At 36.6% G+C, this 24,515-nt stretch overlaps 1 protein-coding gene across 2 annotated transcripts; it reads right to left on the reverse strand.

The window, feature by feature from the left end:
• Positions 1-3: 3 nt before the first annotated feature.
• LOC123007577 (sushi, von Willebrand factor type A, EGF and pentraxin domain-containing protein 1) lies at positions 4-23,440 on the reverse strand. 2 transcript variants are annotated; one of them, XM_044402956.1, is made up of 28 exons: positions 23,282-23,440; positions 18,399-18,470; positions 17,411-17,444; positions 13,730-13,811; positions 12,328-12,515; positions 11,009-12,277; positions 10,596-10,958; positions 10,363-10,545; positions 9,931-10,310; positions 9,134-9,881; positions 8,898-9,079; positions 7,964-8,849; positions 7,659-7,913; positions 7,154-7,606; positions 6,631-7,101; positions 5,736-6,577; positions 4,801-5,684; positions 4,365-4,744; positions 4,149-4,314; positions 3,847-4,098; positions 3,255-3,796; positions 2,993-3,205; positions 2,656-2,941; positions 2,406-2,474; positions 1,489-2,317; positions 1,090-1,439; positions 719-1,044; positions 4-668 (listed from the first exon to the last, which is right to left on the reverse strand). In XM_044402956.1, exons 2-28 carry the CDS (start codon positions 18,465-18,467, stop codon positions 637-639), a joined length of 10,734 nt encoding a protein of 3,577 aa, XP_044258891.1. In that variant the 5' UTR covers positions 18,468-18,470; positions 23,282-23,440; the 3' UTR covers positions 4-636. The 2 variants fall into 2 exon arrangements, with proteins under 2 accessions (XP_044258891.1, XP_044258892.1); XM_044402957.1 differs by lacking the exon at positions 2,406-2,474.
• Between the last annotated feature and the right edge of the window lie 1,075 nt (positions 23,441-24,515).

The raw sequence follows: 24,515 nt of genomic DNA on the forward strand, positions 1-24,515 counted from the left end.
GAATTTTTTATGTAATATTTTATTCAGTCATTCTTATAAGTATAAGTAGTCTATGATGCGTAATGTTCTTAACTCTAATGTGAGCTAGATTTTATGCTAAAAATAAAGAAAACTACCCTTTTTTTCTGATTTCTTAAAAATGTGAGCCAGACGTAACAACTGAATCTATGGTTTTTGTTGAAAAAAATGCATAGAACATAGGAAAATGACCAAGAAAACTAGGCATAATAATCTGAGTTAGAACATTACACATATTAGACTAGGTACTAGTATAATATGTATACAAAACTTTCACATTCATTCTGACGCACTCTTAAACACAATAATTAAAAATAATTACATCATCAGAACTCTACCTAATTACAGTAACGACAATAATTAAATATTTCGATTTGTATAAAAAAGTAAAAAAGACAGTTTCGTGACTATAAATAATAATAAGCGGATGAAGGTACGAGAATTACAAATATGTAAAATTACATCACACAACATAACTGAACATATTGTTAATATTTTACATTAATATAATTTAACAACTATGGTAGTACTTATAATAAACATATTAACAAGAAAAAATTGTTCACTAGAAATTTGTTGTGCTACTTGAGCATTTAATTAATTGCTGACCAGAATTAACTATTGACCTTCACTGTCACTGTCACTTTTATCTGGAAAATGTTAGTGTTAGTACCACTCACACTTATTACTTACTCATTACCTTTCTTGCCCGGGTAAGCATGTCGTTTAAGTCTATCGTATAAGTCGTCTTTTGTACCGTAAATACTGGCATTCGATCTAGCTAAACTATTCATTTTCCCATTCACTCCATTATGGAGACTTTCCTTCATGTATGTCTCGTTGTAAAAGTTGGGCATTTCCCATCCATCTTCTTCATCATCGTAATAGTGAGCATAAGTCGAGTGGTGACTCGGTGCTATACTTTCAGCGTATGGAGTTGGAGCTCCGTAGTAGAAATTGACTTGAGATCCGTTTTGATCAGTCGCGGGGGTGAGCAATTTCTTTGGTTCTTTCCTGCGATGAGACCTACATCGAAAATAGTAACTCTTATGACAAATTCATTATGTTTACCTTGCACAGATCATCCAAATTAGCAAAACGATGATAATTATAATAATAACAGCTACAGCTATGCCGGTGGCGATGTACGCAAATTCGGACTTTTCGGTACAGTGACGACCAGTGAAACTACCGATGCATCGGCAGGATGGTTGACCCCTTATATCCTTGACACAGACGCCATCGTTGTCGCAGTAACCTTCACAAACGTCAGTACACTCATGACCGGTACCATTGAAGCCGGTGTTGCACTCGCATCGGAATTCTCCTGATTCTGAGTTTAATAAGCAGTGGGCATTAGCATCGCAATGCATGCCTGATTCATTCATAGTGCAAGGGTTGATGCATTCGGCTTTGCTGGTCTGGAATGAATCAATTAAATTTTATTGATAACATTCTAGTAGTACTTACCGCTGCAGTACTCTTAGTGCTTGTATTTTCTGGACAACGAATACAGGTTGTTTGTTGCGACTCGGACTGGTAGTACCCTTTCTTGCAAGGGATGCAACTGTTCAAAGTACCATTTAGATACGTGCCGGGGGTGCAAACCGGCAGTGAACACTCCTCAATAGTCATAGCACCAGTCTTAGGTGTGGTCCTCCCCAAAGGACATCCTTGACAAGCCGCTTGTATTCCTTGAGTCCTGTAAGTACCTCTGGGACAAGCTTCGCATTTACCGTCCAAAGCCAACTGCATGCCACTTTCACACTCATCTCGGCATTCTTTTTGCGAAACAGCTTCGCTAGTTCGGGTGGTTTTCCCCAAACCGCAGATTTGGCACGAAAAGGAACCTTCTTCCGGTTGGTAGAAACCATGTCCGCAGCTGCGGCAAAGTCCAGCATCATGGTCGTAGTATTTTCCAGCAGGACAACGTTCTTTACAATCGGAAGCACTTCGTGCTCCTAATCCCACTGTGACTCCTGCACGTCCTGCAATGACTGGACATTGGATACATTGCAATTGTCCCGCTTCACTTTGGTACGTCCCTTGAGGACACGGAATGCAAGTCTTTGTTTTCTTATCATAGTAAGAACCAATGGCACATTGGACGCAGTCTGGAGCCATTACCACTTGTCCCACTGGACAAGCGTAATCGGATTCAAGCATTAGAGATGATGGATCGGGGACTGTGTTTGGAAGAATGTCGCGAACATCGAATTGGTCTTCTTCCAAGATGAGTTTTTCGAGTAAGTGTTTGACAGCTGAGCGTTCGTTGGTGTTGGAATGTATAACAGGGTCGCTACAAAATTAGTTTGGTTATGATTAAGTTTGGAGGAGTTGAAAATGAATGAATTTACGAAGTGCATGCATGAAATAAGAGTGCTTACTTTACTGCTGGGAAGGAGATTTCTATGTTGTAGGTGTCGCTGGATGATTGCCGTCCTTGGCGGGCACTTCTACAATACAGAGGACATGCTATGGCTACACATTCAACTAACTACTAACTAAAACAGCATGCATACATAGAATAAGTGGAATAAAAGGTTTGATGATAAATGAAAATACCATGCTTTGAAATGCAGTCTTTTTACGAAGAACGATGCTAAAAAATTCATTGAAAATTATCACAGTACTTACTTTTCGACAGGTACGCTAGCATCAATAACATAGGTACCACCGTCATCTTCATCGTTCGCTTGTCTGACTTGACGACTAGTTCTGTGGTCACATTTCACATCAATGTTTAGTTCCTTACACTCTCGTGTGCCTTCAACCGAGAATGAACAGAAATTCCAATCTCGGTTCAAACTGTTGACGGCATTTCGGACCCTTTGTCTTAGTACTCCTTGTCCGGCCTCGTTGCAAAGTACCGAACTTGGAAACAGCATCGAAATTTTGAAGACGCGTTGAGCCGGTTTAGTTGCTAAACATAATTATTTCACTTTAAATTTCTCACAGCAAATAAAACACTTACTAGAACAAGCAGGGTAAACCATGGGAAGATTTGGGTTGGTTGTTGGTCTCCAAAAGCCCTCAGCTCCGCAAGTGTAGAATTTGGGAATTTCTTGCGAGAATCGTAGCCCTTGATTGCACGCAATTTCGCATACTTTAAACTGACCACCAGCGCCCCAATCCTTACAAACTTGAACTCCTCCAACAGGGTCGGGCAATTCCGGACAAAACTCAGCTAATAATAATTTTTTTGCAAATGCTCAGTTTAAATGTCAAAAACTTACATAAGACAGACACTTTGAAGTTGCAAGTAGCCGAATTTCCAGCTTCATCCAACGCCACGTACGAAATTTGATAAATACCCCAAAGTAAAGTTTGACCTGGTCTGTGACCATTCTTTTCTAAAATTTTCACTACGCCAACATTGTCACTAAAATGGGGTTCATCCCAGGAGACAAGTGCCGATCCATTCTTTGTAATGATCCATAAATCACCAGGGCAGTATTCAACTTTTGGGGCAATTTTATCAACTTGGAGTTCCTGGCACTTGGTACCGATGTATCCCGGAGGACAAATTCGTTGGCCGCAGTGAGAGGGTACTATTCTTTCTACACCTCCTACAGTCTCTTCATAACCAGCCCAAGTCAGGATTAGACCTCTGTAGAGAACTGGTTCTGTTCGGCAGTCTCTTACTTGTTTTTGTACTTCATTAGTAACGTCTAAAGCGCGTCCCCAGATTTGAACCTTAGTCAAATGGCCTTGGAAGCCGGATTCGGTATAAGCTTTGGGGTTTCCGGATTGGGGTCTACCTAAGGTAACCCAAGCACTAGGAAAACATAATTAATTAAAAAAAAAATCTTTTAATATATGGCGTACTATTCGGGTAATTTGCGGCCGCTTCCGTAACCTTCAACTTTGCTAGCAATCAAACCTTCAGTGATTAATTTAAGTTCTCCACCATTTTCACCATCCCATACGATAGCGATGTGGTGCCATTGGGCATCATTGATGGTGGTGTAGTCTCTATAACTGAGATAAACGTCCTGAATGTCTGGGAAAAGTGACACTTGAACACCGTTTGAATGTGCTTGGATTAACGGTTTTCTGTCTTTAGGAATGTGTTTAGACCTAAAAAAGTATGTTAAAATTTGATTCAACAGTGGTATAAAACCACATACGAAACGCTATACAGCGTGAAGAAAATTCCATTCTCGTCTTTTTGTGTGAATTGAATCCACATTGCAATTGTAAGACTTGACTTAGAGCCTGTGTAGAATGGGACGGCTTGAGAGGCCGAGCTTCGGGTCGCGTCGCTAAAGTACAAGTCATAATCGACGGAAATTGCTGTTGAAACAATGATTAAAACAATATTTACAACAATTTACAACACTTACTTTTACGGCAGTCTTCACCAGTTAAATTGAATGGACATTGACAGTAAAATCGGTCTGTGAGATCGATACATGTAGCACTCGGAGGACACGAATTCTCTTTACAATCGATGATATCTTCTTCACAGTATTTTCCTGTGAATCCTGGAGCACAAACACACTTGAATCCAAAGGGATCGTTAGTACAAGTCGCTCCATTTTTGCATGCATTTGCTTGACAAGCATCGTATTCGTACTGACATCCTATACCAGTGAAACCATCAGAACAAGAACAGTTAAGTCCTGATCCAAAATCTTGACATTTTCCTCCATGCATGCAAGGATTTCCGATACATCGTTCGGGAGCTGTTTCACACTGTTTGCCATCAGTTCCCGATGGACATCTGTAATTTTTCCAATTATTTTTTTACAATTCACTGTGTAAATATTTGTTACTTACACGCAGAAATAGTCTTGGAAGAGGTTGATACATTTGGCATCATTTTGGCACGGTTTTGAATAACAACTTCCAATGTCCGTTTCACAGTTAGTACCGGTCCATCCTGGTTGGCAAATACATTTGTATGAGCCTATTTCATCTCGACATGATCCTCCATTTAGACAAGGATCAGATCGGCAATCGTCAATGTTTTCCTCACAGTATACTCCAGAGTATCCCTCGCGACACATACATACAAATTTGTTATCTAAATCGACGCATCTTTCGGTACCGATGGGATTGCAAGGATCACTCAGACATTCATCAATCTCAGCTTCACACTGCAAACCGACAAAACCGGGGCGACATTTACACGAAAAGCCGTCAACCAAATCGGTACAACTTGCCCCGTTTTGGCATGGTTTCGACGAACAAAAATCGATCGTATGTTGACATTTTTTCCCCGTAAATCCAGGTTCGCATGTGCAAGTAAAATCGTTGATTTCGTCAATACAATGTCCTCCATTTTCGCAAGGATTTTGGGCACAGTCGTTAATGTTAGATTGGCAGGATTCGCCAGCCCAACCTGGGTAACAAACGCATTCGTGGTAGAAAAGTTTGTCAACGCAAATGCCATTTTTGCACGGATTTCGACCACATAAGTCGATTTTATCTTGGCAGCGTTTTCCTGAAAATCCTGGAGGGCAATTGCAGCTAAAATCGGCAACTAAATCAGTGCAGTTTGCGCCTAATAAGCATGGTTTTTCGGCACAGTCGTCTATGTTGATATCGCAGGTTTGGCCATCCCAACCGGGTAAGCATTCACACATGAATCTGCCTTGTTGTAAGGCTATGCAAGTGGCACCGTTATTGCAAGGGTTTCCTGAGGCACTGCAAGGGTCGATCTAGAAACAGAAGGTAGAAATGTGTCAAAATTTGAGATTTAGGAAAAGTACCGTAACGTCACAATCAACTCCAGTGTAACCAGAGCGGCAAAGACAAGTGTAGTTATTATATCCTGGTTCGTCTTTACACATTGCTCGTTCTGGGCAAGTGTCATTCCTACAATCTGACCTTTCTTCCTGGCAATTAATCCCAGCGTAGCCTGGAGCGCATTGACACCTGTAACCCTGAGGCAAATCTACACAAGTACCACCGTTATAGCATGGTTGTGAGGAACATTCGTCAATGTCAATTTCACAACGCCTTCCGGAAAATCCAGCTGGGCAAATACACTGTATGTTGTGACCCAAAGGTACGCAAAGGCCGCCGTGTTGGCAGGCATTTTCAGTACATTGCACCGGATGGCATTCATCGCGGCCGGTCGCTGCAGGTCCTTCAGTTTTCATATTTGTGGGACATTCATTGCATGAGGTTTGTCCAGGTAAAGATTGATAGAAATCGCGTGGGCAAGCGGAACACGGAGCTAAACCGGTCGGAGAGTAGTACCCAGGGCTACATTTAGGTCTGCAGCGATCTTTTCCGGGGGCTGCCGGTTGGTACGTAAAGGTGTTAGCTGGGCAAGCTTGACAGTCTTTGAAGCCTCCGGTTGGTGGTTCACTTGTGAAACTATTACGTGGGCATTCTAAGCAAGGAACTAACCCTGTAGGGGAGTAAGTTCCGTAACCGCAAACGGGGATGCAGTCGTGGACACTTTTAGAACCTTCTTCACGAGTGTAGGTACCTTGAGGACAACGATTGCAGGAACCTTGACGGTCGCGGTTTTGATAGTACCCGCGAGGGCAATATGTGCACTCTTTCTGTTTCTCTCCAGCATAAGTTCCAGCAGGGCAATGTACTATAATTTACACAATATACATATATACTAAATATCGTTAATAAATGACTTACAGCATCTAGGAACGTCATTAGTGTCCATGTTTAGTACTTCACCAACACTACAAGTGAATCCTCTAATGTTTGTCGAATTCAAAGCTCTCAATGGAGGACATTGGTTGCCAATTGCTGACACGTTTAGCAAGGGTTCGATGACGGCATTTGCATATGGTACTGATAAGTCAAACATTAAATTCAGAGTACTGCCACAAAGATCGTACAATTGTGGTTGTCTTACTACCGGTACTATATTCAAAATGTAATCAATTTTGACTACATTTTCTTTAATTAATGAAGGTACTGCTTCCAAGAATGAAACTGCCATTTTTACATTAACAGCAGAACATCTCTCTGATAAAATATTGTTGAGGTTGGTGTAGTACTGAGAAATTAGCTCGGAATATTGATTGAGACAAGCTGTTGCAACAGCACCATTTGCCCGATAGTTGACTGTGGCAGTAACGTGATAATCTGCCTGTTGGGTATCTAAAAATTTATTCAGTGAAGTACGAACTCAAAAGGTGAGTTGCGATCTTACTTTCTGAAACACAATCAGGTACTACCGATGTCGGGGTCCATGGTGTTTTAGCATCACACGAGAAGGTTTTTACCGGATCACCGTCAGTAAATCTGAATCCAGGATTACAAGTAGCAATACATTGTAATCCTTTGTCTCCAGGTAGACAGTTTAAAGCGCCATTTACTGGCGGTTTAAGTTCCCAATCAACACAAGGAGTCGCTTGTACCGAAACTTGGAAGTGACAAGTAGCTTTATTCCCGTATTTGTCTGCCGCAACAACTGTTACATTTTCAAAGGTGCCAATAGCGATAGTAGCTTTATCTGGGATGAAAGTAACATGAACTTCACCAGAATCATCAGTGGTGTTGATTCTACGACGAGTTTCATTGAAGTTAACAACGTAACTGTCTTGTCTGTCGACTAATTCAATAACGTAGCTTTGAGGGCAGCTCAATTTCGGTGGTGTATGGTCTAGAAAATCAAAGTTAAGGTTTTTAAATATAAAATTGTTGAAAAGTAATACCAGGAACTGTGATATTTATTTCACAAATGGCCACATTTCCGTCGTAATCGAACGCAACGTATTTGACCACCGTGTCTTGGAAAACATACATTGGTGTTTTAAAGTTTGCCGGTTTGACTTCAAGACGAGCAATGCTTCCGGAATTATCAACTGCGGTTGGTTCTGTGAAATTAATTGGGAGAAGTCCCCCGTTGGCATCTTTTTGGACAACAATAGGTTGTTGTGGACAATTTTGGAAAACAGGCGTTTCGTTATCTAAATAAATTTACTTAGTACTGTAAACAGATAAGACATTAGTATCTTACCAACACACGGAGAGTACCCATAGTCGTAACCCAAAAGTGGTTCCGTGGCCGGTTCATCACAACCCATCAGTTCGAATTTCAAACACGCATTATCCATGTAACTTACAATCCCTAAAATAACAAATCTGGCTTGGACATATTTGGGTAATGAAATCATTGCTAATTCGCCGTAATTTCCAGGATCTCTCATGGTGAGATTGAAATTGGGGAAGTAGACCACGTAATTCTCATTTTCTGCTTGTTTGTAGAAGAATCTAATTTCCGTAGGTCGTCCGACGATATCATTAGTAACAACGCCTTTTACTAGAATGGCTTTAACACGGTACACTTTTCCCAAATCGACGCTAACATAAGTAAAAGCTTCTTGTTTTCCACACCATCCCGTAACCGAATTCAATCTAATATTCCTTGCCTCATAATTCGGCCTTTCACTAGTTGCGTTAATAGCTGAATCTGGAATTCTTCCCGAGGCAAGTCCAAGAGGTCTCACGACTTTACACTCTGGGTCTCGCACGCAAGTTATCGGTCTTGGATTAATTAAAATATAACCAGGTCGGTTGCACCCGAAACTGACTTCAGAGCCTTGCTCATAGCTTCGGGCGATTTGGTGACCATCACTTGGACGTCCTGGGTCTTCACAAACGGGGCCCTCGCAACGTAAATCACCGAAATCCCAGACGGAGTTTGCTTGGCATCGGACGATGTTGTCGTGTTTGCTGCTTTGACCGGCGAGTTTAAAAGTATTTTGACAACCAAAGAAGAATGACGATTGGTATTTAGTATCAACGTATTTTCCGTATTCGGCCCCGGGGGTTGGTGGAGGGATTCCACAGTCAGCTCGGGGGCACGAAGGGGGAGCGCCACTCAACCAATAATCGGGGAAACCCTAAATTGATATCTTAATATTTTTTATTAATAGAAAATATGATCTTACAGGTTTAGGGTCATAGACGCATTGCCTAAAACCGGAAGTGTAAGTTCCTCTTAATTTTCGACCGGTACTACTGCAAGTCAATGTAACATTTTCTCTGAACGGTACTAAAACACTACTTTCGTCAGCTCTTAATATTTTTAATCCTTCATTTTTATCGTCAGGTAGTGAAACGCATTTAGCATCTATAAAATTATTTCATCATGAAATTAAACTAATTAAAATAAAAAAGTACTTACATGAACATTCAGGCATTGTACCATTCCAGTTTCCGGTGGAAGTACACAAAAGTGCAGAGGATCCGGATAAAACATATCCGAAATTGCACTGGAACCTGACTAGATCACCAAAGTGGTACTTTTCTTTCGTTGATAAAATGACTCCATTTTCCGGCGCTGATAAACTAGGACACATTACCGGAACACACGATTTGTTTACTTGGTACGTATCACCATCTCGTAACCCGTTTTCGGATTTTTCAATATAGTAAGCAGCGGTACCATTTCCGGAATAAAGCTCAAACCCGACATTGCAACTACACGAGAAATCTCCAGCACTGTTGATACACTTTTGATCACACCCGCCATTATCAACAACACATTCATTGATATCAGAACATTCCAACCTGGTACACCCCATTACTTCAAGTTTCAAACATGGGGCCCCGACATAATCTTGAACCTTGAACTTGATATATTGTGCTTCAATTGGCACCGGGAGATTCAATATCGATAAAGTGGGTTCCAATATCCTGAATTCAACAGCGGTACCATCTGGATTTCTGTAATCTTTGAACACATCAGTGAGGTCATCGGTGTATTGGATACGAACGGCTGAAGTGAAAGCGAGAGTGCCGTCAGGACGTGGTACGCTTGTTGTTCTAAATCCGCGAATTATAGTTGGGGCTTTTAAATCGATGAGAACCCAGTTGGAACCAGCTTCGTTGGTATTTCCACACCAACCTACACCACTGTTAAGACGCACCATCTAAAAATCGTATTACAGTTTGTTCTCATTGAGAAAAAGTGAGTAGTACCGTTTTATCATATCCAGATTCGCTGCTTGAAACTGTAATTGCCTCGTCTGGGATTCCTCCATTAGTGAGACCGAGATCACCAACTGGTCGGCATTCTAACGTAGGCGAGAAGCCTTTACGACATTTGCAATGGAAAGAACCGGGGGAGTTAATACATTCAGTTGAGGCACTGTCACACTGACTGCTGATACATTCATTGATATCCTCACATTTTGGAGGGTTGTTAAAAATTTGGTTTTCACCACATCTCATGATGTTGTTACCCACAAGTTTGTAACCTTTGTAACACTGGACGCGGGCTTCATCATTAAAGAAATAAAAACGCGAAGTATCAGTAAAGAACCCGTTCTTGATTTCGGGGAACTCGGGACATTTTGCTCCTAAAAGTGAAACAGTTTTGATACCCACATTTATCTATCATGAGAGTCATACTTGAACATGTTGGTACTTCACCAGACCAGGTACCATTACTCATACATAGAATTACAGGTGGTCCTGTTCTTATGTATCCAGGTTCACACTCATAACGCACTATGGTTCCGTACGATCGACCTTGGCCGTTTAATATCGTAACATTGGCATGCGGTACTTCCGGAAGTGCAGCACATTGAGATGCTATAAATTCCAGTTATAGAAAAAAACTAACAATACTAGTAATTGTCTACCAAGGCAGTTGGGTTTCTTCTCCCAGCGGCCATCCGATAAACATGAAATTTTCTCAATTGGTTGTCCAGTTGGAAACGCGAATCCAGCATAACACTGGTACATTGCTTGGCCCCGATAGGTCACATTTGTGGAACCAATGGAAAACCCATTATCGATTTGCGGAACTGGTCCGCAGTAAACTTCCTGACATTTCGGAATATAACTCACAGACCAGTTACCACCAGGTAGGCATTGAGTGGTTAATCTATTACGTCCTGTTGCGAATTCTTGTCCAGTCGGACAATTAAACGTAATGATGGTTCCGAAAGCCGTATCTCTACTTGACGCCATTGCACCAGCTCCTGGTTGTAATTGAGGACAATCTGAAATAAATCTCATAGAATAGTCCTTTTTTGTAATGTTGGATACGTACCGGCAGAGAAAGTCGCAAGCCAGCCTTCACTACTATGTAAAGCATCGGTTGTAAATCTTACCAACATTTCACCACTTGATGCCGTAAGAGTTATTTTGGGTTTTGAATCGGCTGTAAATCCGTTTCCTGAGTGAAGTCGTAACCCACTAGTAGTGGCTCCATCGTAAACTTGAACAAAATCGGATTTATCGACATCAAAATTTTCGAAATTTAGAGACAATGGGCCACCTCCAGGGTTTCTAATTTTGTACAAACAGTCCTGATTACTGGGATACTGACTCAAACCATAAGCTGGCGACATTAAAGTGCCATTTCGAGCAACTATTGTTGCTCTACAACCTTGAGTGTATCTGATTCTAAAACCACGATTCGAATCACCAAGACTGGTCTTAAAATATAAGTAAAGTTTGCTGCTCGTTGAAATCACAACTCTTTGGTTATTTTCCAAATCGCCAGTCAATCGTGCTATTGCTTGATTTTTGGGAGAGTCACCATCACGCACAAGGATATAATCTCTAATATTATCTAAATCCAAATCATCAATTTCAAGTGTGATAATTCGTCCGTTTTGAGCTTGGATTATGTAGAGACATTCAAGTCCTCCAGGATATTGTTCTGGATATCCCGGAGATGTCAAAACTTGAGCTTGAGGAGTGGCACGTAAGGTACCACCACAAGTCTGAGGTTCAGTTTTCCAAGACGCTCTAAAGCCTTTTCGTTCAACAGAAGCATCAGTACTAAATTTAATAATCATAAAATTGGAAGCCGAGACAAACGATCTGTTTGTCAAATCTTGTTTTCCAGATAAAGTTGCGAGATTTACAGAGGTGTCTTCAGTTCGTCCCCCGACTAGAATTTGCACGGTATCGAAAGTCTTTTCAGTCTCAAATTCTTGGAATTGGAGGAGTATATTGTGTCCTTGAGGCCCTTCAAGGGTCCATTTGCAGCTAGTCAAGGGTGCGTATTTGTGTGGGTAGTAGGGACTTTCAACAACGTCACCGCTGCTCGCAAGATAAAAATTGCAATTTGCTGCACAGTCAATTTCGTCAGAGCCATCTCCGCAATCATCCTCTTTGTCGCATCTAAATTTTTGGTTGATGCAATTCCCATTGGAACAATGGAAGGATCCCGAGGGACAAGCTTTAGACCGGCACATGAAAGGGAGTAAACTCTCGCATGTTGTCAGTTCCCACGATTGGTTTTCTTCTGTGACGGCAACATCTACACATTCCCCTGCTTTGGGATCGGGTTGATGTTGCGACCAGAAACCTATTTTTATGTGTTACTTATTGGAAGGTAAGTAAGTCACATTGACTCACCGGAATACTGAGAAACTAATGTTCCGGCTGCAGATTCTAATGTATTAGTTCGTAGGTCATCTAAAGATGCCAAACCCAACCAGTAATGGTTGACCCCTCGTCGTTCTATGGGCACTGAAGCAGTCGCGATCGTTGCCGTTAAATTATTTTCTCCGTAGGATTCTACCGACATCAAGTCGCTGCCATACCTGAAGCAAAATATATTGTCCCAACTGTCCTCGATTTTATTAAATAATGCAGTGTGTAATTTTAGCATCAGGATGTTAAGTTAACGCACTAATTATCTCAACGCTTTAATCGCTAATTATGATTTAGAAATTAATTTGTTCAGCTCTGTAACTAGTACGGTACTTTAATTATTTTATGTTTGAAAAATATCAATAGAGGCCTCATCATTTAAATAATGAATTTTTAAAATCTCAACGACCTGAATATTTCTCTTATCTGTCCTTTTCCATCGAACGCATTCTTCGATTCAAATTTCGGATTATTTCTGCCTGACCAAGATATTTAAAGTAGGTCTCATCTTTGGCTAGACTACAGGTGCAGCAACTATATGTTTGATGATATTTACGCCTCTGGCGAGCACGCATTTTTCTACTAATAAGTGACGTAAAATCGACGTAAATCAAAAGGATTGTATTTACTCAGAGAAATTTATTTTGCTTCGATCTCAGTCTTTCTGTCTTTGAAAAGATAAGTAGCTGTCATCAAATCACTACTAATTCAAGCCAAGAAATTTTAATTGTAATAAATTGAAACGTTTCCGTTATTAACTATTTTAAACCAGTAATAGACTTATACATGTTTTATTACTATGAAAGGAATAATTGCTTTTGTAATAACGCTAACAAACAGAGCGATTCAGAATACCTGTTTCAAAATGCTTAATTAGTGCAGATCTTTGTTGGACAATTGGAAGTGATGGTATTATACCTAACCTAAATAAATTGCAATTTGCCTAATTTTATTTCGAACAAGCTCAGAGTGATTAATAACTAATAGAAAAATTATTAACACTGACTGCTAAACGTGCTTAGCTAATTATTGCACCGGACCATCGCGATAACTAGGTTATTTTAGTCATGAAATTTTTGAGATTCAATACAATCCTGATTGCACCTTTCATGAAAAGTTACGAAATATTTTTCACATGAGAATAATTATATTTGTGTGTAATGATGCATAGGACGTAAAAGTGAGCGTTTTCTTGCTTAACTAATGCAAATTATTTCGCAGATTTTCCAGACAATTCTTCACGTTTCTACAAACGTGTGACAATGTGGGACCATTGAACTTAAATATTTGATTATTTAGTCTAAAGTTTTTCTAAATGCCGTTACAAGTACACATTGGGTGGTACCGCATTGCAAATAGCCTTCGTAACTGGGCTGACACTGACCTTCTGCAGAGTTCCGCTGCTTTTTCCCAAGAATGTCTAATATTGAAGAACTTATAACAATGTAGTCCTCGGAGTTCCCAACCTGCAAAAGGAGAAGAATTTCAATTAAAATTAGAAAAAAAAGATAAGATTTATAAAAATTTTATTAAGCACATTTCAAATGCGTCAAGTGAATGAATCAGTTCCTGTTATTATTAACGTGGATTGCAAAAGTGGAGATTTGGTACTATAATTTTGATTGTTTTTCTAGTTGAATGCCTTTTTTTCGTAAGTTGAGTCGTTAGCTGTGACAGTTATCTTGAATTATCGTTACTCAACTTAATCACAGTTAAACTGGGTCGTTATTTAAAAGATAATAATGTTTTCTAATTGAACTTGTTACGAATGAAATTAAAAACGTAATTATTTTCACGCTTATACGCACCATAGTCCATAAACGTGTCACTGCTTCTGTTGACTATCACATGGTAGACATTTTAATTTACCTCTTTCATCTTCTGATTATCTAATAATGCTTTGTTCAAATAAAGTAATTTCTATTCTTATTCATTTTATTATACTTATAGTTAGTATGCTTATGTTAGTTATGCTTATATAATTTTGTGGTCCTGGATTATCTCTTGTCTTTTTTATTTTTGCTAAGGAAAGTTGAAAACTTATAAATATTTAGCAAAAGATTTCTTATTCTATGTACTGATCATTCGTGACGGTGTGACAACACCTGACAAAATTAAACAATTGTGGAAAGCTAAGAGAAAACTCAGGGAAGACATGCAAATAAAATAAACGTAAAAAACACCAAGACAGTTTTGCATTCTTGATAATTGCCTTAAAGAGGTTAATCAATTTCAAGTCATTTCCAAGAAGACGAAGAAATTCGAATTTTTGTTTTTGTTCCGTCAGCGATATCATGATATAATCGAATTATTATGTCTGAGTCAGAAGTAAAGATGTTCACTTTTGCGTGAAAACTTGGCAATTAGGCTTTTTAACTGTACATTTTGTGAAACTGAATTTGTCGAATTCACCAAATTATTTCAATTGTGCTTCCATGAAAGACCTTGTAAAATATTTTTATTTGTTTGTGTTCATAAATCTGCATGCCTTCTTTGTGTTACACAATCTTCGAGTTACATGAAAGCTAATTCTAGAGAAGCTTTTTTCTTTCTCTCCAAAGTAGTAGAATGCAGCCTAAGACAATTATGCATCTCATGCGGAGAGGCATGTGCTTTGTATAATTATTATTATCGTTATATAAGACGAGTTTTAGCATAATTAACTAATCATTTAAAAATGGCACTTCTAAAGCCGTGCCCTTTTTACATAACACTAGTTTATGGCATTTATATCGAGCGATTGTGAAACATCTAGAACCTGCGGAAATACCAAAGAAGATTCTCTCTTCAAACCCGCCTCGAATTACGAGGTCCTGACCTATTGATCTGTGTCAGAACAAAAGTGTGTTTGCAACATTTCATGGTGCCACAGTTTAGAAGTTTCCATTTTATGGCAATTTTGAGCTGGTGACACGAATTACAGTTCTTTAGCATATTGTTCCGTTAAAATACACAACCTTACTGTCCCTGCTTGTAAGTTTAATTGTGTCTGTATATATGTAGGTGAAAGAAATTGCAAAACTGTGTACGTTGTAATAAATAAACTTTTCTACTACACTGTCGTTTTGCCATTCAGGGTCGAACGCATTAAATGGCAAAAACGCGTAGCTACTCGAGGAAATGCACTCTGGAACTGGTCTTGTAATTAAGCGTTCCAAAATGTAGATTATTTGGGGAAATTTTAGCATTATGTACAAAGGCGTTTCAAGGATGTTCGAACTAACCTTTAGAAGACAGCCCGAGGTTACAGAAATTGTTAACCATTAACTTGCTAATTTGCCATTTTCGATTTTATAGTCAAAAGTTGCGTTTCGTGCAATTTATGATTCATGAAACCGTCTGAGGGTCTTCATTTTTTGAATAGACAACTACCAACGACCTTGCAGCTAAAATTATATTATTGCTTTGTGGGAATTTCAACCGGTAAATGCAATAAAACACATGCTAATAAGTAAAAAAAATAACTAGCGCTCACATACACATATTTGCTCTAACGGTGCCCTTACAATGGTATTTTTTTACAAACCAAAATTTGTGACACATGCCTGCATTAATCTTAAAGGTCAACGCATTTACTTTCACGTTTTGAATTCTCTCTTTGCATTTTGTCACGAAGATTGTAGACAAAAACTATTATAATTGAACTATTTCTACCTTGGTTTTAAATTCTTTACCCACACAAAAAGTCGACCACCTTTCGGTCTGTTCTCCTGGTATTGAAACACCCATAAATTTGATGGTCGACAACGGGTTGCTAAAGTGAGTCACGAGGAAAATATCTGAAGTGGGAGTTCAAGGATAGGCGCTTTGAATTGAAAATAAGGATCCTAAAAGGGGAATAAAGATAATAATGTTATGTGATTATTTTATTGTGTGTTGGAAAAAAACAAAATTTAAATTAGGTTTTCCAAGAATCTATAAATATAATACAACAAATAGAAGAAGAGTCATTTATGATATCATTCTTTTACATAGTACCTACTAGATTCTTTTCAAATCGTTACTGACAGAGCGCTCATCAAGGTGTGGTTTTTATACAATTTCCCTCAGGCTGAGTTGAACATCTACGATATTCCGAAGACAGATATCTTCTTACCGTCATGTTAAGTAAATTACAACAATTCTTTAGTGGTATATTAATACTACATATTTTAAATTTTCTGAAGAAATTAATTGAAAGTTAGTTTCTCTTGTGGTATTATCGTTTCTGATTGGAGAGAAATGATTTGCAAGTAAAATTATCAATTCATCAGATTCACACGCCATTGTACAAGATAATAAATAAAACGGTTCGTTAATCATCAATTATCCCAAAGAAACTGTTTGGAATCAAACAAATTTGATTTACTTCAGCAGTGACTGTAACAGAATTATTTCAAACAGTTGGAAGCTAAGGTTACAAATTTAGATTCGTTACAAACACTCATTTCCTTATTTCTTTCTCAATTATAAATTATTTATACTTAACGAAATTTTGCACAGATGTTAACAAGTCTAGTCCGGAACAATTGAAAGAAACAATTCAATAAGTAGTCCGATAAACTGTCCCTGACATTTTTGAGGCACTGCGTAGGCTAATGCAGAAATATAACGATTCTTAATCAGATATTAAAAATTTGAAGGTAATTGCTTAGAATAATTACCTACAGCAAGTTGCAAATGTATTATTAATTATGTAAGATTCTCAAATAAGGTAAATTACATAATGAGCAGTGAATACTATTATCACATGGCTGATAAATCAGCAACTGACAGTGTGACACTTTGGTTTATAAAAATTGTTATTATACTCAATGAATTAATTAATTGTGCATCGACTCGATTTTTAATAACCTACTTACTTTCAATGAATCAAAGAAAAATTATTTGCCTTAGTTAATGAAGCCATGATTCAGCCAAACGGTTTACTGCAGTAGCCTTCTTCAGCATTACCGTTAATCAGTACGGTTATATTCTTAGTTAATCGCGTTATTATTAAAATGGCTGGCAATATGAATTGTGCCATTTAGTGGCTTTTAATGCTCTTTTAATTGTTAACAATCTATTTTTAAATTGGAAAACTTACCGTTGGGACAACTAAATAGGTTGTTAGACGTATTCTGAAACAAAAAATATTATTAGGATTTATAAATTATACGTTGAATAGTAAAAGTAAAATAAATAAATATGTATAATTTATTGTAACTTTTTATTAAAAATTATTGCACTTATTGCTGAATGTTAAATACAAATAGCATAAATTTCTACGAATTGATATATAAGTACCAACAAGTCATTGACTAGCCTTTAGAGAAATACATTGGAATTGAGATATTCAACGCTATTGACCTCATTTACCTAAGTTCAGTATTGGAGAAATGATCAAGGAAAAACAAAATGATTGTTGAGATCCACTACGGTTGTAGCTTTATATGCAAAGTAATGTTTTAGAAACTATTTCGAATGTAAGTTACATACAAATGTGTTATTAATAAATGAAAATTTTCAAAATAACTTTGTGAAAACTAATGACACTCCATTAACAGCAAGAGATAATTCTGGCGCCTTGTGTCTCTCGATATTTTAAATTTGAAAGCAGTGGTACTAAATATGTGACAAATGTGAGTCTCGGAATGTGTTATTAAACTCTCAGCAGGCTTTTTGCAAACTATTAAACTGTAATTAAGACGTTTAAGTGGATTATTAATCAATTTGCAATAGACCACACTTATAAAATTTTAAGAAATAAAACTTAGTAGGTATGTGGATAAAAAATTTCCCAGATAAAAAATTTGAGATATTTTTTATTTGTCTGATTTAGAAAACTAGTACGTCTCTCTTTCTTTATTTTTTATTACATTCTACTTTCCTATGATACATACATTGTTATTTAATTCCAAAGTGAATAATCGCCTTGTGAACTAGCCACTAGAGGAAATAATAATAATTGATAAAGTGCAATAAAATTCCCCTCAACCTCCTACTACTCGATTCAGAAAAATGAGACTATAATATTATCGAGACCTGTCGTTTTATTTCACTTCTTTCCTGAAAACGCAATCAAGTTGACTTACCTGTGCTAAACTTATCCTAAAAATGGCCAAAAGGGCGACCGTAATGGTCGCCGGTATCCGAATCAGCATTCCCTGTAACAAAAAAAAATTACAACTCTTTGTTTTAATCGTCGACTGGTTTAATTCAACTTTCCAATACACTGTAGCTAATTAATAAAACAATCATTATTGTCAATTCCGTAGGAATACAATATGAATTTCAAATAATGGCAACAATGCTTGTGTAGTTAAGAAAATTCTTACACAACCATTGACCCACTTATCTCCTTGACTTGATCAACCACTATCTGCAACACAGATTGGCAATGGCAAGCCTTCGACATCGTTGGCGCATTTACACGTGCATACCACAACCCATACGAAACTATTGCATGAGTCCATCCAACACGCCTACATAGTAAATTATCTTTTCCTCATCCTTGATGGCAATGACAACAATATATTTTGTGCAATTTAGTGGGGAAATAGTTTAGAAATTCGTTAAATTAATTAAATGCCCATTATGTTTGTCACAAATAGTTGAGATTGTTTGTTTAAGGAAATAATTAATACATTTGATTAACCAGTCGAAGTCCTTGAAAGGTGCATAAACCAAACTGTAATAACTTACGTAAAATAAGCGGTTATGATATATTTCAAAAAACGATAATAAAGATTTTACACTTGAATTATCTTTACCTTCAAACACGAATAGGTTGCTTCAAGATGAGGATAACGGAGTAGCTTTGCTCAATTATTTTTATATGTAATGAAGGCTTCCACTACACATATTAATGATGTCGAGGCAAAATAAAATTTAAGTATAATTAGTATTCTGATTAGTTATTACCATATTTAATTATCCAGCTGCGTACATATTAAAAAATTGTAATAATAAATATGTTGTGACAAAGTAAATGTGCATTTGCAAGTTACAATTTCGAAGACAAGGGATATAAACAGTAGGCTGCAGACAAAATCACAATTAAGAAGAGCATTTATTAGTAGTTTAATGAAGTTGTTTATTTAATAATTGTTTGCTTACAAAAAATATGTATAAAATTTTTGTTGGTAACCATGAAGGTGAAGCAATACAAATTTATTTCTATAAAACCTGGATTTTACTTTACAAAACTTTGCCAGACTAAATGTTACTAACATGGGTGGGTTGATGCTAGATGACATAAATTATGACAGCATTTGCATGCAAAAGCTTTTTTAGCTTTATTATTAAGCTCTCAGCTTCATGTTACGTAAAGTTAATAGATCTATAATAATAAAAAATCAAAAACACCTGTTCCATTCAAAAACCTGAAACTACAGAGCGTCAAATTTTTCTTTATTTGAGTCTATTCATCCGCAAAATGATTAATTTTGGCTAGGATTTTCCAGCATGATTGCTCTATTTTTTTAATCGTCGATTAACAAGACACGTGAATTTTGATTGATAATTCGAGAGCAGAACTTTAGTCATCCAACATGTCAGTGGGTCAGATGATTGCTCTCCACAAGCCGGATCTTGCTGCAGTTTGGTTGTGATGTGGCATCTCTAGCGATGAACCATTATGGGACGTTCAAGACATTCGATATCGAATTGAAAAATCAGTTTTCTTTCTTAATAAATATTCTCACTTTGTATCGAAAGTCATCCTCTAGTAGTCATGTATGAAGAATAGTGTTTTATAAAAGAAGGCTGCGAACGCATGCAGAACCGACTAGAACTGAGGCAGAACGACCGTACTGACCAAGACAAAAATCGACTTCGGGTCGTAAACAATGCCCATGATTTAGGAAAAGACCCAAACAATAGTGAAAGTCTACCTGACTACTTGCTAGCATCGGAGGAATCGCCAAAAGTATTTATATTTTTTTAAGCAAATTTTATGTAATGCTCGTAATGGATGAGACTGTTACACATAATATTGTGAGAATAAAATTGTAGATGTAAACTAGGATAAGCTTGCATAAGCAGAGGTGGTCCCAACCATCGAACAATTACCATTCTTTAAAATCATAATGTGAGAAAAAGATTACAAATGTCGGAACGTTTTCACTACTAGTATGACTTCAATTTCCAAAAAAAAAACATAAGCGTAGTCAATAAAATGTGGCATATTTACTCAGATACCATCTTCTGAGGTTTATGGCTTTCCTATTGACAGTATCATTCTACTATATTAGAAGTGTTATTGCAGTTGAGGTTAGTTCAGGTGCAGAAGCTTTCTCTCAAATGAATTTAAAAGAGGAGGGGAATAAGGAAGAAAAATGTTCGTGTGAAATTTTAAATAACAAAAAATCGATTACTCACATCAGATCACGTTTGTTTGCGTAGAGAAACGAGATATCCCAACTACCAATTTAACAAAACAAATAAATTTTGAAGCGGTCGCCATAACGTATTGGGTAAATATTAACTTTTGCCTCTCTTTCAATATTTGTCACGAAGTTATAAACAGTTTTTTGTATTTCAAACATTGCTAATAAATAGCAAGAAAATGCACTTTTGAGAAATAGGTAATAATTGAGGCCGCAAAATTATAAAAATGTAATTCCTACAATTAGTTTAATTTTTAATCGTCATCATTTAGATAAATTAGAAAATAATTGATTACGATTTATTAAAGTTTTTCGTGTCCACTCAGTGTGAAAGTATCTATGATCTCTAAGCTTTAGTTAAATTTATTGTGTGAACTAAAGACCAGGTCATCAATCGTAAATTATTGTTTTCGATAATTGCTGATTACTCAGTTCTATGTTATTGCATTTTGAATAAAGTGAAAGGAATATTTTTTCCGGGATCACATCATTCACCTTGCGTAAACGACTCATATTAAAGTTATCTGTCTAACTGCATCAATCTATTATTCGTATCCTTAACACAAGCTTGTTCTAAATAACACAAATGTCATTTTCTTGAACTCATTATTGTCAACAATGAAAAAGCACAAATCCGTTTTTTTTTCAATTACTTCTAATCGTCACACGATTATGATTCAAGTTTCCCATTTGCACAGTTCCGATTGCATTGTTGTCCATTAAATAGTTACTTGAGCGCAAATTTGTGTTAACCAAGTTGAATTGTAGCACAAGCAACGGTTACTTGAGCGCACTTTTATTATTGCATAGTTTTAGGTGCAATAATAACACTAATATGCTCCAGTTGCAATTATGACTTAGGGTTGTTTATGTGTTGATGGTTCGTCGCTTGATCGAGCATTAAAGTCACCTCAGACTTCATGAAAAATAACACCGTTACAACGTTGTTATGCACAAATTGTATAAACATGACGGAAATACTTTAATTGTACTTCACTACTTAATAATCAAGACTGTTAAATTTATTCTTCCGGTTTTAAATATGGAGATGGTAAGTCATACCGTTGCTGCTGGATCGTGACTCTTCAGGAAGGATTAATTGTAGGTGACAATGTAATGTTACAAATATTATTATGCCAATAAAAAGCACAACCATAACAAATAATGTTATTTTAAAGTCAATTGTAACTGTTGTTTCAGCAATGTGGCTAAGACAAAAAATCAGCGTGTTGGTTAAACCTGAGTAAATGTTTGGATGCATTCGTGGTCATGACACGTTATTTTTACCCATTATTGAATAATTTGGGAAATTAGTTGTTACCTACTTACAGTTTTTGCACATTTTTGAATTTCAAAAGCTACATTTTCTAATAAAATTGCTATTATAGCTATCAAAATTGATATTATTAATTAATATTATTCATATTCACAATTTTAAGTAGATAATTCAGAGATTTTCCAGAGAAAATAGACTTTTTTTAGGAAAAGCTTTTATATAATTTTATGGATATCAATGAAAAAATTCTCGGATATTTAAAAAAATGACTCCATGCATATTTAAATTTCGATTAACTTTAACGTTAGAATAACGTAAAACTTTTTTCTATTCCTTAATATTAATTAAATATTTAAGACTGTGAATTTATGTCATTTCAAATTATTACTCGTAATTAACAAATTGACTAAATGTTCCAATGACATACATTTCTATTCAAGATGCAAATATTTTAATTTCTGTGAATACTTACAAACTTAGATTTAGTTCCAAACTTGACAAACTTTATTTTTACAAAACTAAATAAGTTGGTATCAAACCTAGCATCAGACATAGAATTCAGTTGTGGTCTTTGAACTAATCGATCCCAAACATTGCAAAAAATGGTGGACGGTTATAGCCTGCTTAAAAAATGGTAATGAGGATAAACACTTTTGACGTCATTTCTAGTTGTTTGCAATTTTGTAGTTTTCTGAACCGACGTTTTGTGTAACAAAAAGGACAATGCTCGTCTAGACATTTACGCTTTCTTTGAAAAAAATGCCAAAAATTTATTAAGTTCGCTCATAATGTAGGAAATATCTTATGTTGGATAATTTTATGTAAGACCATCAAAGTAGGCCATTCCAAAATTCCAACGTATCCAGTTACTTGATCACATGTTTGCGTGTGTGCGTTTGAAATCAAATTTTTTATCAGTAAAGATTGTTTCTTTTTCCTAACCAAAATTTGTGGGTTTTTTTTTCATTTTAGTTAAATTAGCATAAAGCTCATATTGTGTTGAAAATATTCCAGTTTGTTTTTTTACCTCCTCTCACACCAGAGATTGTAAAAACTGACATCCAGCGTCGGGGTGTGGTAAACATTCCATCGTATCTTTTTATAATACCACCTCGGCACTATAATTTTGGGACTAAGAAGCTTAGAGTTTATTCTGCTTCAACTATCTTGTCATGAACAAGAAATAGGAGCGTACCTTCTGTTTCTTCAGTAACAGATTTTCAATGAGAAAAATATCATTTCTTCAAAAACAATAAGCGGATATTCTTAAAACTTAGTTGAAAACTTCATTTTTATAAAGTATCACACCTACCTAAAATTCTTCACCGTCGCTCAAGTAAACCCTTGCTCACTATCATGAATATAGTTCACTCTTATCTCTCAAAATAAAAATTCTCGAAACTCACTTGTTTATTTAACAAAATATCACAGCACACCACACGCGTCTGTCCTTACCGTTCCCCGGCACCTCAACAGAACTGACGGCTCAGGTGCTTTCTTGGCGATCAAGTGAAGTGGGGAGAAAGAAGTTATGTCTACCACCTCAAAGTCCGGTGTTGATTTTACCTCTATTTTAATAAGTAAAACTGATTAATAAGTCCACAGCAATGCCAATTTTGACCATTGTTTTAACTGTACTCACGTCAATAGCGGAGACTTGAACGCCGAAATAAGCAACGAATGTGTGCGGAATTCGAGGAACAAATTCAGGTAAATGGGAAAAAGTTGATGAAAGAGATTTTACGCTTCCAGAACAGTTTCATTCAGTCTAAAAAAGATTTTCAATTTTTGCCGGCTGACACAATAAAGGCTAGTTTATCGGATGGTGGGTTTGATTTTGTTGGAAAGTATGTGATAATTGAAATTGCACCCGCATTTCAAGCACCGTTAATTATAGTTACCCCGTGGAATGAATTTCTATTTTAAGTTCAAAAACCTCTAATGTACAATAATTCCTGCAGAATTAATTAAAAAATTATTAATTATTACAAGGTAGTAAACATTAAAGTATGCTTAAATATCTAGAACTATCGTAATTTTATAGTTAAATGTACTGAAAACCTAATTTACCTACAGTATTTACTCGTGAGGTATTTTAACCGCATGCGAAATACCGTTCATAATTAATATTTTCCCATTTTTGGCTGCTGTTTTTATAATAAATTATTTATATTTTTCTTATGTTGTGACGCAAAATAAAATTAGCAATTCTGTGAAAAATTCCGTGACTAATAAAATAACTATCGTTTTACATTAACATTATTTTTGTATTATTAATAAATTTTACGCTAATACTAAACGCATTAATAACATTATCCTAAATATTAAATGTACCACATTAAATTCTCGTCTAACAAGGTTTATGTTTGAATTATTAGTTTAAAAATTCAATTTTTAATTAATTTTGCAAGAAGTGTAAAATTTTGTTTGAATAATTTCAGCGAAATTAAGGTTTGTTGTAGGTAGTCTACCTTGCACACCTGAGAGTTTATTATAATCTCCTCTTGCTTAGGGGTGCAATATTCAAATCGTTTTACAAGCTAATC

This window comes from Tribolium madens, unplaced genomic scaffold (assembly GCF_015345945.1).
Source record: "Tribolium madens isolate multiple individuals breed KSU strain unplaced genomic scaffold, Tmad_KSU_1.1 Scaffold_3;HRSCAF=73;Tcas5.2_LG2, whole genome shotgun sequence".
Lineage (NCBI taxonomy): Eukaryota > Metazoa > Arthropoda > Insecta > Coleoptera > Tenebrionidae > Tribolium > Tribolium madens.